Source organism: Belonocnema kinseyi, chromosome 4 (assembly GCF_010883055.1).
Source record: "Belonocnema kinseyi isolate 2016_QV_RU_SX_M_011 chromosome 4, B_treatae_v1, whole genome shotgun sequence".
In the NCBI taxonomy this organism is placed as follows: domain Eukaryota; kingdom Metazoa; phylum Arthropoda; class Insecta; order Hymenoptera; family Cynipidae; genus Belonocnema; species Belonocnema kinseyi.
Genome location: NC_046660.1, coordinates 60,827,682 through 60,848,366, shown reverse-complemented (window position 1 = coordinate 60,848,366; position 20,685 = coordinate 60,827,682). Strand labels below are relative to the sequence as shown.

Sequence of the window (20,685 nt, the reverse complement as noted above, 5' to 3'; positions counted from 1 at the left end):
AATAATTTAATTAAATAAATAACTAAATTTGCATAATTTTAAATCATAAATTGTACAAATTAAGAACTAGCATTATTTTTAATATTTAATTAAAAAACAATTCTTCCACATTTAATATTTACAATGAAAAATTCATTAATTTGGAATATTTATAGTATAAAATAAATTAACTTTGAACGTTTGTTAGATAAAGTAGTCAAAGTTCAAAGATTTACGATAGAAAATTCTTCAATTTTTATTCTTTCCGGAATTGAACGATTTATTAAAGTTTTCACACTTTGGGGCTAAATAAGGGGGTAAGATTTTTAAAAAAATGTTGTTTTTTTTGCAAAATCCTTGTTATCGTTAATAATTATATTAGGATAAAATAATTTTCTTACTGTTGCATTTGAATTCATGATGAGGAATGTCTCTGATAACTGCATTTTTCAGCCTTGGGGGGTCGTGACAACTTCCAGTGACATTCGTGATGTCGCGTTTTCGCAACCATTCCGCAAACCACGCAAGATGACAATTGCAAGACAAAGGATTTCCTTGCATGTTTCTAAAAAATATATATTTTTTAATTAAAATTAAAAAAATGTTATCAACAGAAATCAAATTAGAATTTTAAAATTGAAATTAAACTACTCACATGGATCGTAAATGCGGCAATCCATCGAAGGCTCCAGGCATTATACAAGTGATTACGTTCGAATCGACGTTTCTAATAAATAAAAATAATACAAATTTGATTTAAAAATTCGGTGAGATGATTAAAATATTTCAATTTTTTAAAAATTTATCATGAAAACTTTATAAATCAAATTGATAAAATAATACCGCTTGAAATTTTTCCAAGACATTTCCATTTTTTAAAAATATAAACTTTTATGATGAAATTATATTTTTAAATTTAACTTATATTTATTTATTAAACAATTTACTTACAGGCTTTTGAGACTTGACAAGCCAGTGAACATTTTGTTATGCACTTCTCTCAGTTTATTCTCAGATAAGAGTCTAAAAATGTTGAGAAAAAATATTTTTATATTGTATTTATAATAATAAAAATAAAATAATAATTAAATTTTGTATCATATATTTTGTATTTTGAATGCGACTTACAATTCGGAGATTTTGTGACCTCCTTGGAAAGCAGAAGCTTCAATTCGAGTAATTTTGTTTTTCCTTAAATCCAAATGTTGCAAGTCTGGCAGTTTCTCGAAAAGGCCGTCAGCTTTTATCTTATCTAGTTCGTTATTTCTTAGTATTCTGAAAATTTGAGATGTGAAATGGATTTAAAAAATTTTATTTTTAAGAATTATTTTAGAAATTAGAAATTTTTAAAATTAGGGCTCTGTCTTAATTCAGAGATAAAAAATAATTTCAATAGTGGCATAAATGGAATGGAAACTTTATAATTAACTTTTAAATCTTATGAATTTTCTTTAAATTTCTAAAATTCCTGAAAAACTGGTATTTTTTTAAATCTTTCAAAATCTACAAAATAATTTTAAATTGTTTTTTTTTAAAGTTCTCTATAAATCCATTGGAATCCCGTGAAATATGCGGGATTTTTTTATTAATTTTTTTTCTCAAAGAATTTGATTTCTTTTAAATCGTTTAAAATTCTTTATAAATTCTTTTGAATTGGATTTAGTTCTTCTAAATTTATTCTAGTCAGTTTAATGGATTAAGAAAATTAATTTTTTTTGCTCAACCTAAAATTTTTTTAACTCAACTTGACTTCTAAAATTACTTTGATTTTTCTGAAATCAATGAAACTTTAATAAATTCAATACAGTTTTTAACTGTTGAAAAATTGCTTTTAATTCACTTCAATTTTTTTATATAAAGTTAAATTGAATTTTTATGATTTGCATTGAATTTTTCTCATTTTCCTAAAATTCCTATAAATTTACTTTTATTTTATTTAATGCAATGGTTTTATTCGTACTTAAAATTATTTATTTTTTGATAAAATAGAATTATGTAGAACTACACCTAATTTCTATACCAACCCACTTTATTTAATTATTTGTAAAATTTTTTATCTTAAAAATTTGGTTTAATTTTAAATTGAGAACTGAAAATTCATTTCAACTTGATTTAAATCAATGTAACTTTAGTTTTTTTTTTTAAATTCATTTTAATTAATTTAGAATTCTTATTAAATTATCCTGAATTCAAAAAAAAATATTTGTTGACAAATCTTTAAAATTTGTTTTGATTCTCCCTGAATTTTTTTTCGCCCAATTTTAATCAATTAGATGGACATTTTTTATTTTGTGCATTTTAAAAATTAAACTTTCTGAAATTCTTCTGCATGTAATGAAAATCTCTGGAGTTTCCGTGAATTATTCTGAATTTACTTGAATTTTACTGAAAACAATGGCATTTTTAGATTTATTTAGAATTTTACATCATTGGATACAGAAATTTGTTATTTGAACAATTTTCTTTTAAATTCTTATGGAGTTAACAAAAGTTTCTTAAATTTGCTTAAATTCTTCTAAATTCACTTTAATTTTACTAAAAACAATTTTATTTTTTTATTCTTTTCAATTCATTTGAATTCATTTGGAATTTTCCCTGAATTCTAAAAAAACGTGATTCTTTAGAAATCCATATAAGTTGTCCTAATTCTCCCTGAATTCCATTAAAAATTTGTTTGATTTAAAAGAAATTTTCAATTATATTTTTCCAAAATCTTATAAATTTTATCGAAATCTCTTAGATTTCCTTGAATTCTTCTGAATTCAATTCAATTTTACTGAGATCAATTAGATTTTTTCAAATTCGTTTCGAATTCTCCCTAAATTCTTATTGTTTTTCCTTAAATAAAAATAAAATTTAATTCTTCAGAAGCCACTTGCATTTGTTTTAATTTTCTCTTAATTCTGTTCGCCATATTTTACACAATTATATGAAAAATTATATTATTTTAACAATTTCTCAATTATATTTTTCCACTTTCTTATGAATTTAATGATAGTCTTTTGAATTCTTCTGAATTCACTTCAATTTACTGAAATCAATAGAATAATTTTTTTTTAAATTCATTTGAAATTCTACCTAAATTTTCATCAATTAGTCCTGAAATCTTAAAAATAAAATTAACTGTTTGGAAATCTCCCGATTTTTAAAAAAATGTTCCTAAATTCTCTTTATCCTCATTTTACCTAATTAGATAAAGACATTTTTTATTTTTAAATATTTTCAATTATATTCTTTTGAATTTTTATGAATTGAATGAAATTCTCTTGAATTCTTCTAATTTAATTACAATTTTACTAAAAACGATTAAAATTTTAATTTTTTTAAATTCATTTTAATTCACTTAAAGTTTTTCCTGAATTCTTCCACAAAATTTCTGAATTCTTAAATTAATGTAATTCTTTTGAAATCTCTAGAATTCGTCCTAATTCTCCCTGAATTCCATTACAAATTTTTTTAATTTAAAAGAAATTTGAATTATATTTGTTCAAAATCTTATAAATTTAATCAAAGTCTCTTGGATTTCCTTGAATTCTTCCAAATTTAATTCAATTTTACTGAAATCAATTAAATTTTTTTTTAAATTCATTCTGAACTCTACCAAAATTCTTTTTGTTTTTTCTTAAAATGCAAAAAGGTAATTCTTTGGAAACCTCTTGTATTTGTTTTAATGGAATTTTATAATTTTTAAAAATTCATTTGGAATTCGACCTAAATTTTCATCAATTTATCCTGAAGTCTTAAAAATAAAATCATTTAGAAATCTCTCGAATTTTTTTAATTTATACTAAATTCTCTTTACCTCCATTTTACTTAATTAGCTAAAGACATTTCTTATTTAACAATATTTTAAATTATATTCTTTTGAATTTTTATAAATTGAATAAAATTCTCTTGAACTCCCTTGAATTTTTTTTAATTTACTTCAATTTTACTTAAATGAATGAAATTCTTTTGATTTTTTCAAATTCTTTAAAATTTATTCCAAATTAACAAAAATTAATTTTTCGAAAATCACTTAAATGGAAAATTTGAAAATGTATCTTACAAAGTAGATGTGTATATTGGTAGATCCTTTGGTATTGAAGTCAATTTCTTTCCGGAACAATCGACAGTGGCTCCAGAGCAAATGCAGGGCGATGGACAAGGTCCGGGAAGAATGCATTCTCCAGCTCTTTTTGTCAAAAGTTCTTCGTCACCTGAGACAAAGAGATTAAAATCCGATGAGAAAATTATTCAAAGTGTATTTTCCTAGCTATACTTTGACGACAGGATGTTACTGAATTTTCAACAATTAATGTTTGTCAGTTACTGCAGGTGCCGGATTTACATGAGATGAAAATTGCTCACAGAAAAGTGTTTTTGCTTCTTTATATTGGAAAAAATTCATCAGATGAAGATGAACATGAAGATGATTTGAGTGAAGGATTTTGATGAGAAGGGGTTCGAATTACCGACCTGAGTTCATCCTGTCGTAGAATCAAGAGATACCAGAAGTCGAATCGTGCTTACCCTTACATTTGAACTTTTCGTCCCGAATCGAGTCGATCTTCCTATTGTTTAATCTCTTCGGAGACTCACATCTCGGCCCGGAAGTTTCTATTTTGTGCGTGTGTAGGTAAGAACTCAGCCAACGCAGATTGCAGTCGCAAATGAAAGGATTTCTCGCCAGGTGCCTGAAAATATTTTTTATTCGATTCAATGATTCTGTTTCGGGAAAACGGAAGAACCGAAGGCTGGGAGTACTAGAAGGAGGAGGATGAGGAGAATGCAAAGAAGGAGAAAGAGAAGGTGGATGTGGAGGAGGATAAAAATGATGAGGAGGTGAATAAGGAGAACGATTAGGGACAGGGTGTGGAGGAGGAGAATAATGATAAGGAGGAGGAAGCGCAGGAGGTGAATAAGGATAAGGAGGAGGATGCAAATGTTAATAAGGAGAAGGAGGTTGAAGAGACTAAGGATAATAATTACAAAAAAGTGAACAAGAAGAAGAAGGAAGACAAGAGGGAGGTACAGAGGAGAAGAATAATGATAAGGAGGAGGGTACTGAGGAGGTGAACAAGGATGAAGAGGGGGATGCAAAGGTGAATACCGAGGAGGAGGATGAAAAGGACGATTTGAAGGTAAGAATGTAAGAAGATGAGGAGTTGAATAAGGATGAAGGAGGAAGAGGGTGAGGAAATGGATAAAAATGATAAAAATAAGGACGAAGGAGGATAAGGATGAGGAGGCGGATAAGAATGACGAGGAGGTGAATAAGATGAAGGAGGAAGATAAGGGAGAGGTTGCGGAGGTGAAGAATAATTATGAAGAGGAGTATGCGGAGGAGGGGAATAAGGATAATGAGGAGGCAAATTTGAATAAGGAGAAGAGGGAAGAGGATGAAGGATGCGAAGGAGGAGTGTAAGAAAATGAGGAGGTGAATAAGGATGAATAACGAGGTGGCTGAGGAGGCGGCTAAGAATGGCGATGATGTGAACAAGAATAAGGAGGAACATGAGGGGGAAGGTGCAGAGGAGGAGGATGCGGAAGAAGGGAATAAGGATGAGGAGGAGGATGCAACGGTGAATAAGGAGAAAGAGGAGGAGGATGCAAAGGATGCTAAGGTGGAGGGTAAGAACAGGAGGCGAATAAGGAGAAGGAGGAGCAGGGTGCGGAGGCGTATCAGAATGACGAGGAGTTGAAGGAGAAGAAGGAGGAAGGAAAGGGTGAGGATGCAGAGGAGGGAAATAAGAATGAGGAGGAGGCTGCAAAGGTAAATAAGGAGCGGGAGGACGAGCATGAAGAAGAGGATGCGAAGGAAGAGAGTAAGAAGATGAGGAGGTAAATACGGAGGAGGAGGACAAGGATGACGAGGCGGATGCGGAAGAGGATAAGGATGAGGAGGAGGATGCGGAGAAGGAAGATAAGAATAAAAATGATAAATCCTCCGTAACAACAAAATATTAATTTATAACAAAGTTTAACTTTCATCTAAGTTGTTTCAATTTTAAATTTAAAAAAAGTTCATTTTAATTTTAAAAAGATGAATTTGTGAAACAAAAAATTTACTCTTCAATATTAAAAGCAGAAAATATTTTTATTTAATACAAAAATGGCTGAATTCAATCAGTAGAGACGAATTTTAAACCAAACAGTGAAATCGTTAACCAAGAGAGATTATTTTTTATCTAAATAGTTGCATTTTTAACAAAACAAAAAAAGATAAAATTTCCATTAGAAGAGATGAATTATTGAATGAAAAAGATGTTTAAGTTAGGATAAAAGGAAAATTTCATCTCAGCTATTGAATTTTCAAGACAAAAAGGCAAATTTTTGACAAAATATTTAAATTTCCAAGTAAAAAATATAAAATCAAAGCTAAAGTGGTTCGTGTCCGTCCTGAGTTTCTAGAAACTAAGTACGGACACGAACCACTTCAGCTGTTGAATGTTTTCGATGCCGGTAAGTTACCAAAGCCGAGTTTCGCGGTCATTTAGGAAGAAATTGGGGTATAATTATACTTACATGACGTTGATGCTACGTAGATGAGCAAAGGTTCCGTTGCTGAGAGACTGAATATTGTTGTCATAAAGGGATAATAGTGTGAGGCTAGTCAGGTCTCGAAACAGGTCCGTTCGAATACAGGAAATTTCATTGGCGTTCAACAGTCTTGAACAAACGTAATTTTTTCCAGAAAATTAAATAGAATTCAAAAGAACTCAAGAAAATCCAAAAGAATTCAATAGAATTGAAAAGAATTAAAAATAATACAAAAGAATTTTAAAAAATTCAAAGGAATTCGAACGAATTAAAGAAGATTCCAAAAATTCCAAAGAATTTTTTTTTTTTCGTTTTTCGTCTGACCTCTAATCCTTCATTTCAATTTTCAGTAGGAAAATTAATAAATTATTTACAATTAGAGAGGTAACAAAGAATGAATTTAATTTAGGGCTGCCACACTGAAATGTAAGTTACTTTTTTAAAGATAAGTAACGTTTTCAATGAAAAGATCATTTTGGTCATTTCTTGCGATCCATTAACGCAAAGAAACCAAGGAATGCATTGTGAGTTATTCAATTTTTCTTAATTCCTTTGATTTCTTTTGAATGCATCCTAAGTTATTTAAAATTTATTCTAAATCCACTAAATAAAATCTATATGAATTCAATGTATTTCTTGGATTTGAAAAATATTGTTCTGTACACTTAAATTTTTTTAAATTAATACTGAATGTGTTGGGATACATACGAAATTCTCCCTGAATTCCTTTTAATCGATCCTAAATTCTTTTAATTTCTTTTGAGTTCTCTTTTTTAATTTCTTTGAATTATTTAAAATTTATCCTTAATTTTTTTTTCAAATTTACTTTAAAGTCACTGAAGTAAATGCCCCAGAATTCCATGGATTTTTTATGGATTTAAAAAATGTTTTTCTATTCACTTGAATTAATTCTAATTCTTCTTCAATGCTTATGAATTTCATCAACTTCTATTGAAATACCTTGAATTATCACTTCACTTAAATGTTATTGAAATGTATGGAATTTTTAGGATTTATAATTTTTTTCAATTAATTTGGACTTCTCCTTGAATTTTTAATAATTTATCCTAAATTCTTTTGAATTCTTTGGATTTTTTTCCTTTGATTTTTTTTAATCATTCCGAATTCCTTAAAATATTCTTTAAACGTACTAAACTAAGTCTACCTACATTTAATGGAAGTTTTTTTGATTTATAAAATTTTTTCAATTTACTTTATTTTACTTTACTCGTAACGAGAATTTTTCAATTCACCCTGTATTCTGTTGATCGCCTTCTTTACTCAATTCAGTGGAAATTTTTTTACTTTTGAATTTTTAGTTACTAATTCATTATAATTCATCCCGATTTTTAAAAATTGTTTTGAATTTTTATAAATTCCTTTGATTTCTTTTGAATTCATCTTAAATACTTTAAAATATATTTTTAATGTATTTTTTAACTTTTAAATACTTAAAATTCATAGGAATTTTATGAAAGTATCTAGAATTCCATTGAATTCTTTCAAATTCACTCTAGTATTCTGAAATTATTGGACTTTTTTCAATTCATTTGCAATCTTTTAAGCTTAACTTAAAGCGTTTTGAATTTATTCTGAATTCGCTAAAATTCAACACAAATTCTGATAATTTTCATTAAATTCTTTTAAACTCTTTAGAATTCTGTTGATTTTTTTTTAGAATTCATTTGAATTCGCTTATATCCTTTTGATTTTTTAAAACTCTTTTTAGTTCCTTTGGATTCGTTTGAATTTTACTTCAAGCATTTTTAATTTATTTTGTATTCGTTGAAATTGAACGCAAATTCTCATATTTTTAACTGACTATTTGAATTCGTATGATTACTTTAGAGTTCTCTTTAATTCGTTTGTGTTCTTTTGAATTTTTTAGAAATCATTTGAATTAATTTTAATTTTTTCAAATTGCATTGAATTCTTTTGAATTTACACTAATATCCTACGATAAATGGAATTTTTCTATTTCTTTTTCAATTCATTTGCAATATTTTTAATTTAACTTGGAGCATTTTAAATTTATTCTGAATTCGTTGAAATGCAACGCGAATTCTAATAATTTTCATTGAATTTTTTTAAACTCTTTTCAATTTGTTCTGAATTCGCTGAAATTCAACGCAAATTCTCATCATTTTCATTAAATTCTTTTAAATTCTTTAGAAGTCTGTTTTGAATTCGTTGAAATTCAACATAAATTCTTATCACGTTGATTGACTTTTTTAAATTCTTTATAATTCTTTTGAATTTTTCAGAATTCTTTTGAAATCTTTTTAAATTCTTTGTAATTCCATTGAATTATTTTGAATTTACTCTAATATCCAGAAATCAATGAAATTTTTTCAATTAATTTGTATATCTTTTGAATTCATCTTAAAACGTTTTAAATTTGTTCTGGATTCGCTGAAATTCAACGTATATTCTGATAATTTCCATTGAAATCTTTCGAATTCTTCGAAACAATTTTTGATTTATCCAGAATTCGTTGAAATTCAACGCGATTTCTGATCATTTTCATTGAATTATTTTAAATTATTTACAATTATGTTGAATTCTTTTGAATTCATTTTTATTGTATTGTATCCTTTTAATTTTTGTATATATTTTTAATTCCTTTGAATTCTATTAAATTATTCCAAATTCTCTCTAATATCTTGAAATAGATGAAATTAAAAAATTTTTTTCAATAGCCTTTTTTTAAATTTATTTGAATATCTTTTGAATTTATCTTAAAGCGTTCAAATTTATTCCGAATTCGTCGAAATTCCACGCGAATTTGAATAATTTTCATTAAATTCTTTTAAATTCTTTATAATTCCGTTGATTTCTTTTAGATTCTTTTTAATTCGTTTGTATTCTTTTGAATTATACATATCTGTTTTTAATTCCTTTGAATTCTATTGAATTCTTCCAAAATGCCCAATATCTTGAAATCAATGGAATTTTAAAATGTTTTAATTCATTTGCAATCTTTTACATTTTACTTGAAGAGTTTTGAATTTACTCTAAATTTATTGAATTCTAACGCAAATTATTATAATTTACATTTTTAAATTCTTTAGAATTCCTATAAATTCGTTTGAAATCTTTTAAATTATTTTCAAATTTTCTTTAATTTCATTGAATTCTTTCGAATTTACTCTAATATTCAGAAGTCAATGGGATTTTTTGATTTTTTACATTCATTTCCATATCTTTTGAATTTAACTTTAAGCGCTTTAAATTTATCCTAAATTCGTTGAAATTCAACGCGATTTCTGATCATTTTCAGTAAATTCTTTTAAATTCTTTACAATTCTGATAATTTCCATTTAAATTTTTCGAATTCTTTTGAACTCTTTTTAATTTTATTAAATTCCATTGAATTCTTTCAAATACACATTTATATCCCGATATAAATGGAATTGTTTATTCAATTCGTTTGCAATCTTTTGAATTTAACTTAAAGCGTTGTGAATTTATTCTAAATTCTTTGAAATTTCACGCGAATTCTCATAATTTTTATTGAATTCTTTTAAATTATTTAGAATTTTTGTAATTCGTTCTGAATTCGCTGAAATTCAAAGCAAATACTGATAATTTTCATTAAATTCTTTTAAATTCTTTATCATTCTGATACTTTCCATTTAAGTCTTTCGACTTCTTTTGAACTCTTTTTAATTTTGTTAAATTCCATTGAATTCTTTCAAATACACATTTATATCCCGATATCAATGGAATTTTTGATCCAATTCATTTGCAATCTTTTGAATTTAACTTAAAGCGTTGTAAATTTATTCTGAATTCTTGAAAATTTTACGTAAATTCTGATAATTTTCATTGAATTCTTTTAAATTCCTTAAAATTTTTCGAATTCATTCTGAATTCGCTGAAATTTAAAGCAAATACTGATGAATTTCATTAAATTCTTTTAAATTCTTCAGAATTCGGTTGATTCCTTTAGAATTCTTTTTAATATGTTTGTATTTTTGTGCATTCTTTTTATTTCTTTAGTTCCTTTAAATTGTATTGAATTTTTCCAAATTCAATTAAATATCATAAAATCGATGGAAGCTTTGATTTTCTTGTTCAATTAATTTGTAAATTCAACACAAATTCTTGTATTTTTAATTAACTTCTTTTACATTCTTTAGAATTTTTGTGAATTTTCTAGAATTCTTTTGAAATCTTTTAAATTCTTCTAAAATACTTTTGAATTGCATTGATTTCTTTCGAATATACTCTAATATCCTGAGATCAATGGAATTTTTTTATTTTTTGTTTACAATTTATTTGCAATATTTTGATTTTAATTTGAAGCGTTGTGGATTTGTTCTGAATTCGTTGAAATTCAAACGCGAGTTTTGACAATTTTCATTGAATTCTTTTGAATCATTTAGAATTATTTCTAATTCGTTTATATTCTTTTTAATTCGTTTGAATTCTTATAAAATCTTTCGAATTCTTTTAAGTTCGTTTGAATTCTTTTCAATTAATTTTTTGATTCGTTTGAATTCTTTTGAAATCTCTTGAATTCTTTTCAATTCTTTTTAATTCACTTGAATTCTTTTCAATTATTTTAAATAAGGCTGTGCTAGCCCTGTTTATAAAGAAGAAATTATTCTATATATATTTTTATTGAAGATACTTACAAGAGTTGTAAGCTACTTAGCCCGTGGAAAATACCGCTAGGTAGTTCAGTAATTTTGTTCCCATAAAGGACTCTGGAATAAAAGAAATACTTTAGTCAAGTAATCTAGCAGAAAGATAATATAAATTGCATTTTTTTTGTATACGTACAGTGAGACAAGGGACTTGAGTCCATGGAATGCGTCAGCCGCGACCTTTTTGATTTTGTTGTGGCTCAAGTCTCTGGAAAGAGAAATCAGAAGAACTCATTATTTTCTGCTCTAGACTCTAGATTCTAGATGAAAAAGGGAATAAAATAGAAGCTATTTGACTCACATTCTTTGTAGCTTTCTGTAAGGGGAGAAAGCCTTAGGAGGAATTTCCGTGATCTCGTTTTGCTCTAAACGTCTGTAAAAAGATGTAATAATTTAAAAAAAATGTTCTTCTACATTTTATCGAACTGCTTATCCACGAATATTTGAAATTTCAACTAAAATGGGTCAATTAAAAAATTAAAAGAAAATTTCAAGAGCAAAAAACGAATTTTCAATTAGAAAGTTAATATTTCAACGAAAATGAATTTTTAAATAAATAGCAGATTTTTCAACCAACGGGATTAATTTTTTACAACAACAAAAAATGCAACAAACTACATGACTTTACAATCGAATAATTGAACTTTCAACCAATAAAAATCACTTTCATACCAGAAATCAAATAATTGAGGTTTCAGTCAAATAAAAAATTATTTTTAAACGAAGCAGATAAATTATCAAACAAAAATTGATAAATTTCCAACATACTTTTTTACCAACAAAGTCGAATTTTCAAAAATATATATAAATTTTTAACCAAATTAACCATATTAATGAAATAGTTGAAATTTTAATCAAAACGATGAAATTTCAGGCAAAAAGATTAATTTTCTACAACAAAAAAAACTTCTTAACCATGAAATAAATTTTGAAAAAAGAGATACATTTTTAAGCCAATCAGATCAATTTTCTATCAAAAGGACGAATTTTCAACAGATTACATAAATTTTGAACCAAACAGTTAAATTCTTAACTATATTATATAAATTTTTAAATAAAATATATTGATTTTTAACCAAGAAAGGAATGGTTTAATTTAAAGTTCCATAAACTAATTTTTAAGCCAAAAAAATGAATTTTCAAGAAATTAGGTAAATTTGCAAACAAAGACATAATTTTTTAACTAAAATGAAGCAGCTTTAAGCAAAAAAAGTTAATTTGTAAGACAGTAGTATAATTTTTATCCAAGTATTTTATTTGTTTACCAAGAAATATATTTTTTTTTAAATAGAAAGACTAATTTATCAACAGGTGAGTCGAATTTTCATCCTAGAAAGTTTTTTGAGTCAATAAAGAAAAAAATCACCCAAAATGATTTTTAACAATTCAATTAAATTTTCAATAAAATGATGCATTTGCAACTAAAAAATAAAAATTTCAACCAGAATATAATAAACAATCATAGTTCAAATAAACATTGCACTTTCCTGTGGTTTGTAACATTTAAAAATATTTTTTGGTAAAATGAGTTTTAACCAAATAGTTGAATTTTTAAATAAAAAACTAATTTTATACCAAGAAAGTCAAACAAACAAAAAATTTTCAACTAAAAAGATAAGTGTTTAATTAAGAAAGGAATATTTTAACTTACAGTTCAAAAAAAAATTAAAAATAAAACGAATTAACAACAAACTAGTTAAATTTTTTAACAAAGAAATAAATTTTCATTTAAAGCTGTGAAATAAAAAAAATTAACCAAAAAGTTGAACGTTCAACCAAACAGATTATTTTTTTACCAAGAAAGGCAAATGCTTAAAATTACACATAAATTTAGAACCAAATCTTTAAAGAAAAAGTTAATTTGTAACCAAATATTTGAATTTTCAACTAAAAAATATAAATTTAAGCCAAACATGGAACAATTTAATTTCCGGTTAAAAAAACAACTAATTTAAACAAAAATAAACGCATTTTCAACAAAAAATTAAAATTTTAAGCCGAAGGAATTAATTTTGAAACAATATTATGAATCATTAAAAAAAAATTAATTTTTAATAAAATAGTGGAATTTTCGACACTTAAAAATGTCAATTTTTAACCAAAACCGGAATAACTTCATTTTTTGGTCTAAAAAATTAATTTTCAGCAAAAAAAATAAAATTAAATAAATAGTCTGTAGATGATCTCTGGAAAACTTTAGCAATTATCTTACTCAATTATGAAGCACTTACAATTCTGTCGTGTCCTCGGGTAAATGGGTTGGAATTTTAGTCAATAATTTTTCTCTGCAATCGACGATTCCGTTGGCACATTCACAAGGATTGGGGCATTGTGGTTCAGCGTTGCATTCAGAAGTCGCACGTTCTATTAGGCCAGAGCACTTGAAATCGTGTTCCTAAATTTTAAAAAAATTGGTGAAAATTTAAATTTAGTAAGTTTTAAACCAAATCTAAAAAAATTTTTTTTAAATTGAATAATCAAACTAGGGATAAGCATCGCTTGTGAGGGAAAGCGTTGCAGCCTTGATTTTACTTTTCTGAATGGGATACTCTCTTTTCTTAGGCAAAAAATATAAAAGCTTGTAACGCTTGTAACTAATAATTATAAAACTTCAATTGAAAGCCCAACAAAAAAACGATAAACGGTTGAAATACCGAATTAATTATGTACCGCTTTTGCTCACATATGCATTGCTTTGTCTACATATGCGTCGCTTATATCACATATGCGTCGCTTAGTTAACATACGCGTCGCTTGACCCACATATACATCGCTTAGCCATCATGTAAGGTAGTGTAAGGCCTTTGAAAACATGAATGTATGACCAAATGCAATATTTTTTCTCGAATGAAGATATTTTTCAAAAGAATTGGTATCTTCAGTTAATTCTGCAAATAAAATATCTAAAATAGTTCATTGTTTGATTGCAGGGTGGCGTGACTACTGTTAAAGTACAACTGGAAACATTATTGCGACTACAAAACCTCATAGAAGTCTAAACAATTCAGGCATGCAAGTCTGGAGAGAAGAACGATAATGGAAAAAGTTTTATTTGCACGAATCTGATAAATTCATCGAATTTAGGAGATAGAAATCTCCTTTTTATTACCCTTGATGTATGACCAGGAAATTCTAGGCTTTCTGAGAGTAAACTTTATTTGCCTTCTAATTGAGGCCAAAATTATAGTCTTTAGAAAAGTCTTTATATAATCAATTTTAATTATATAACATTTTAATTTTGCATCACCAATTTTATAGGCAATCTGAATTTTTAAACCAAATAGTTAAATTTTCAACTGAAAAGATACATTTGTAACTAAATATGAAATAGTTCCATTTTCAGTAAAAAATTAATTTTCAATATAAGAAAAAAAAAATAAAGTTTCAACTAGATAGTTCAATTTTCAAACAAAATATGAATTTCTAACAAGAACAAAAATGAATTTTTAACCAAGCAGATTAATTTTCTACAAAAAAAGACGAAATAACAATAAGAAAGATTAATTTTCAACAAAAGATGGAATAGTTGAATTTTTGGTTGAAAAGATAATTTTTAACTATAAGAAAAACGAAGTTTCAACAAAATTATGCAATTATTTAAAAAAAAATATGTATATTAAAAAACATACATAATTTTTTAAATAAAAGAATGAATTTTGTACAAAAAAACACAACTAAATTTCAACTAAATAGTTCAAATTTCAAACAAACAGCTAAATCTACAACTGAGCGACGAAATTTTTAACTAAAAAGACTAATTTTTAACAACAACAACAAAAAACCAATTATTAACAAATTGTTCAATTTTCAATAAAATAAATGACTCTTCAACCAAAAAATTAATTCTTAACTAACTATTTGAATTTTCTACCAAAAAGGACGAATTTCCAATCAAATATTTAAATTTTTAACTAAAATGACCAAAGTATCATCCAACCAGAGTAATTTTTTACGAAAATAAGAGAAATTTGCAACAAAAAGAAATACTCAAAGTTTTTCTAAAAAAAATTAATTTTCAACAAAAAAAGGTATTTTCAACAACATAGTTCAATTTTCAACTAAAGAAATGAATTTTTAACAACAAAAAAAAACGATGTTAATTTGGTACAAAAAAGGATGAAGTTTCAATTATATAGTTGAATGTTTAACTAAAAAAACAAAAAGTGAGCGAAGCAGTTAAGTTAAATTATCATTTAAAAAAAATGAATTTTAAACTGAAAGAAAAATCTTTAATAAAATAGTTTCATTTTTAACCAAAGAAACGAATATTCTATCAAACAAGTGAACCAAAAAGTACGAGTTTTAAACAAAATATATGAACTTTCAATTAAATATTGAAATCTTGAACTAAAAAAAGATACATTTTTCCCTAAAAATCAAGTATTTACAATTTTAGTTTAAAAAAACCTAATTCTCAATATAAACAAAAGACGGATTTTCAATAAAATGCATGAATTTTTAACAAAGAAGTTGTATTTCCATTTAAAAAAATCAATTTTCAACCAAAAATAAAATTGCAAAATTTTCAGTAAAACAAACAAATTTTTTAAGAAATTATTAATAAAATACATGAATTTCTAAACAAATTGTTCAATTTTCAATATAAAAAATCAAATTTTCAATCAAATACATGAATTTCTACAAAAGGTTGAATATTCAATAATAAATTCAATTTTGTTCGGAAAATTGAATTGCAAATTTTTCAGTAAAACAAACAAATAAATAAAACAAAAAACGAATTTTTAACAAAATACTTGAATTTTCAATCAACGCGATGAACCTTCAACTAGAAAATATGATTTTCAACAAAAAAAAAAAATACTTTCTATAAACCAATTAAATTTTCAATTAAAAATATAAATTTCCTATTAAAAATAGAATTGTTAAATTTTTAGTGAAAAAAATGTTGAAAAACTAATTTTTAACAAATTACTTAAATTTTCAGTAAAGAAGATTAATGTTCAACCATAAAATAAATTATTTACAAATTATTTCAAATTTTAAGCAAACAGGTGCATTTTCAACCAAAAAATATGCATTTTGACAAAAACAAAAACGTTTTTCAACAAAATATTCAAACTTTTAACGAAACAAAAAAATCTCCAAGTAAATAATTCATTTTTCTCAAAGTTTGTAAACTTTCTACAATAAAGTTAAATTTTCATTGAAAAAGTACCGATTTTCTACCATAAAGATGAATTTTCAAGAAGAATAGAATAGTTGAATTTACAGTTAAAAAAATTTATCAAACACAAAAATTCAACAAAATGGTTAAATTTTCAATTAACGAGATAATTCTTCAATTAAAAAAAATCTTTATCAAGTAGCTAAATCTTTAACAAACGAATAGTTAAATTTTCATTAGAAAAAAATTTCAGCCTGAAAAAAGACGAATTTTCAACGAAAAATATCAAATTTCAAACAAATATGGAATAGTACAATTTGAATTTAAAAAAATTAATTTCAAACAAAACAAAAACAATTTAAAAATAAATAGTTAAATTTTTTCAAAAAGATGAATCCGTAACAATTTTTTAAAACAATATAGTCAATAATATCTTCGAATTTTCAACTTAGAAAAATAAATTTTGAACAAAAAATGGATATGTTGAATTAACAGTTAAAAAATTAATTTTAAACTAAAAAGAAAAGAGTGTAAAAAAATAGTTTTATTTTTAACTAGAGAAATAAATCTTCAGTCGAAACTATAAATTTGTAACCAACAGTTGAATTTAAAAAACAGAAAAATTTCCAACCAAGGAGACCAACAATTTTTAAGAAAATAAATAAATTGTCAATCAATGTGATGAATTTGCCACCAGAAATTTTTTTTTGCAAAATTGGTTCAAATTTTAACCAAGTAGCCAAATTTTAAATTAAAAATAACGATTTTCTACCTCTTAACGAAGAATGGAATAGTTGAATTCACAGTGAAAAAAATTATTTCAAAAAGTCAACAAAATTGTTAAATTTACAACTAATGAGATAAATATTTGATTAAAAAAATACATTTTTAACGAGCTAGCTAAACCTTTATCCAAGAAATAGTTAAATTTTTATTTTGAAAAATAAAAATAATTTTCAGAAAAAAGAAAACGAATATTCATTTAAAGAACAATACAAAATAAAAAGTATAATTTGCTCGAATCCCGGTCATTTCCAGGTTCGCAAATACTGAAACAATATTTTTAATTTAATAAAAGCCTTTGATTACGAATATATTATAATTAAGTTATTTTTTAGTTAAAAAGAGTTTACAGTTTCAATCGATCTGATTCATTTTAAAAAGTATTTATTTATTTATATTTACAGTTTGTAAAATAAAACTGTTTTTTATTAAAAAAAATTAACTTTAAGCGCTTTTAATTTTTAATTGTTTAAATCAAGACTGCAATTTAAAATTCTATAAAATAAAAATATACGCTTAAAAATAATAAATCTATTAACTTTTATGCATTAAAATTTGCACTAAAATTTGGTAGTAAAATTTTTAGACCCTACCTGTAATTCCCCGAGGTTGTGATCTCTGATATGAGCGGGGGAGGAACACCTCGTGTTCTGCGTAAGACGTGGGAAATTTCTGAGATGTCGTGAGAGCCAACTCAAGTGGCAATCGCAGACCAGCGAATTCCCAGATAGCCTCAGAGAACGTAGATTTGACAACCCATTCAACATTTCCTTCCCCAGGGTCGTCAGTTTATTATTATTCAACGACCTGGAACACAAAAATATCCAATCCAATTTTTCCTGAACAAAATAAACCTTACGATTTAAACCTACAAATTAGGGCGGATCGACAAAAAAAAATTATAAATTGAAAACGCCTTAGAACTAAATTTGTTTTTTAAATTCTCAAAGCTTTTATAGAATTTAAAAGAAATCGATTAATATTTTGGGGTTGGAAAGAGTCAAAACAGAAAACAAGCATTTTTTAATCGCAGAGTACAAATTTTGAAACCAAAAAAGACTAATTTCTAGTCAAACTGTTGGATTTTTAACTAAAAAACAATAAATTTCGATCAAAGAAGATGAATTTTCAATCCAGAAATATGATTTTTCATGGAGAGAGTTCAGGTTCTAAAAAAAAGTTGAACTTTCAACTCGAAAATGTAAAGTTTCAACAAGAACGTTAATTTTTAATTCAAAATATAAATTTCCAACAAAAAGTTTAATTTTAAACAAAAAACTGAATTTTCATTTAATAAAATTCATTTACAAGAAAAAGGTTAATTTTTAATAAAAAAAATTGAATTCGAAAAAAGAAACTGAATTTTTTAAAGAAAGAAATGTTAATTTTTAGCACAAAAATTAATTTGAAATAAAAAAGAATAATTTTCTACAAAAAAGCTGACTTTTCTACCTGACAATATGCATTTTTAACACAAAAGTTATTTTTCAACAAAAAAATACAAAATTACAACAAATCAGATTAATTCTCAATGATGTCATACTAACTTTTATTTAAAGAGTTGAAAACTGTTGATTTTTTAAACCGAAGATGTGATTGTTGAACAAGAAAATTAATTTTCGAGCAATAAAGAGAAATGAAAAAAATAGTTAAGTTTTTAACATGAATATATAAGTTTTCAATTAACAAGTTAGTTTTAAACCAAAAATATGATTTTCAATCCGAAATATATAAATGTTCTATAAAAAAAGTTTTTTTTTTCAACCGAAAAGTTCCTTTTCAAACCAAAAATGGAAATATAAACAAAAAGTTAATTTTCAACAAAAAGGTTCATTTTCAATCCAAAATATACCAAATTTGCAATATAAAAGTTAATTTCCAACCAGAAAATAGAAATTTTCAGCAAAGAAGTTAATTTAAAACAAAAAAGTTAATTTTAAATAAAAAAAGTTAGTTTCCATTTCGAAAATATAAATTTCCAACCAAAAAATTAATTTGGCATAAAAAGTCTATTTTCAACTATACAGTTCATTTTCAATTCAAAAATATAAATTTTCAATAAAAAAGTTCATTTGTAAGAAAAAGGTTAATTTTCAACAACAAAATAAATTTTAAACTTAATTTTCAAAAAAAAAATGTTACTTTTCAACAAAAAACTTAATTTTTAATCAAAAAGATTAATTTTCTACAAAAAATTTGAAATTTCTACAAAAAAGTAGACTTTTCTACCTGACAATATGCATTTTTAACACAAAAGTTTATTTTAAACCAAAAAATATAAAATGTCAACAAATCAGTTTAATACTTAACCATCAATTTTATAATAAAAAGTAAATTTTAAACAAAAACTTCATTTTCAATTCGAAATGTATCAATTTTCAATAAAAAATTTAATTTTCAACAAAAAAGTTAATTTCCAGTGCGAAAATATAAATTTTCAAATAAGAAGTTAATTTGCAACAAAAAAGTTATTTTTCAACAAAAAGGCTCATTTTTAATATTAAAGTTAATTTGCAAGCCAAAAGATCATTTTCAACCAAAAATTTCATTTTCAAGCGAAAAATAAAAAAATTTTTAACAAAAAAGTTAATTTTCAATAAAGAGGTTCATTTACAACGAAATTCATTTGCATACAAAAAGTTAAGTTTAAAAAAAGTTAATTTTCAATAAAAAAGATCATTTTTAATACGAAAATATAAATTTTCAACAAAGAAGTTAATTTGCGATAAAAACGTTATTTTTCAACGAAAAGATTCATTTTCAATAACAGAGTTAATTTGCAAGACAAAAGGTCATTTTCAACAGAAAAGTTCTTTTTCAATCCAAAAACATAAATTTTCAACAAAAAAGTTCATTTTCTATAAAAAAGTTCATTTACAAAAAAATTAATTTGTATAAAAAGTTAATTTCAACAAGAAAGTGAATTTTCAACAAAAAAGTTACTTTTTTACAAAAAAGTTAATTTTTGAAAAGGTTCATTTTCAATAAAAAAGTTAATTTGCAAGACAAAAGTTCATTTTCAACAAAAAAGTTCATTTTCAATCCAAAATCATAAATGTCGAACAAAAAAGTTAATTTTTAATAAAAATGTTTATTTACAAAAAAATTAATTTGCATAAAAAAGTAAAGTTCACCAAAAAAGTTAATTTCCAATCCGAAAATATAAATTTTCAACAAAGAAGTTAATTTTTAGCTAGAAAGTAATTTATCTAAATTTTTTAATTTACAATAAAATATTAAAATTTTTACTTTATAATAAAATTTTTAAAAAAATCATTCTTAACGAAAAATATAATAGTAGACTAATCAAAGAAGTATGAGAGTATTACTTAAATGTCGAAAAATGCAAAATAGTAGTATAATTTTTAACCGAATTTGAATTTACTACGTACAACGATGAATTTTCAACAAAATGGTCGAATTTTTAAACAAAAAAATATTAAATTATAACCGAAAACGAAAACAGTTGAATTGGCATCAAAATAAAAATGATTTTTATCACAATATAGTTAAATTTTTAACAAAATAATCAAACTTTACAAAAAAAGAAATTAATTTTTAGCAAAATAGATTAATTTTCAACAAAATGGTCGAATTCTTAAACGCTAATACAAAACTTACACG

The 20,685-nt window shown here is 24.8% G+C and overlaps 1 protein-coding gene across 1 annotated transcript in view; it reads right to left on the bottom strand.

Annotated features, from left to right (window-relative positions):
- LOC117170916 (protein slit) overlaps positions 1–20,685 on the bottom strand; it is a 68,542-nt gene that overhangs the window by 34,011 nt on the left and 13,846 nt on the right. Inside the window, exons 6-17 of the mRNA XM_033357963.1 lie at positions 17,655–17,868; positions 13,385–13,548; positions 11,455–11,526; positions 11,290–11,361; positions 11,142–11,213; positions 6,487–6,630; positions 4,492–4,655; positions 4,028–4,178; positions 1,108–1,254; positions 931–1,002; positions 635–706; positions 381–544 (exon numbers count right to left, since the gene is read on the bottom strand). Coding sequence (XP_033213854.1) covers positions 381–544; positions 635–706; positions 931–1,002; positions 1,108–1,254; positions 4,028–4,178; positions 4,492–4,655; positions 6,487–6,630; positions 11,142–11,213; positions 11,290–11,361; positions 11,455–11,526; positions 13,385–13,548; positions 17,655–17,868 — 1,508 coding nt within the window. The remainder of the gene's footprint in view (positions 1–380; positions 545–634; positions 707–930; positions 1,003–1,107; positions 1,255–4,027; positions 4,179–4,491; positions 4,656–6,486; positions 6,631–11,141; positions 11,214–11,289; positions 11,362–11,454; positions 11,527–13,384; positions 13,549–17,654; positions 17,869–20,685) is intronic.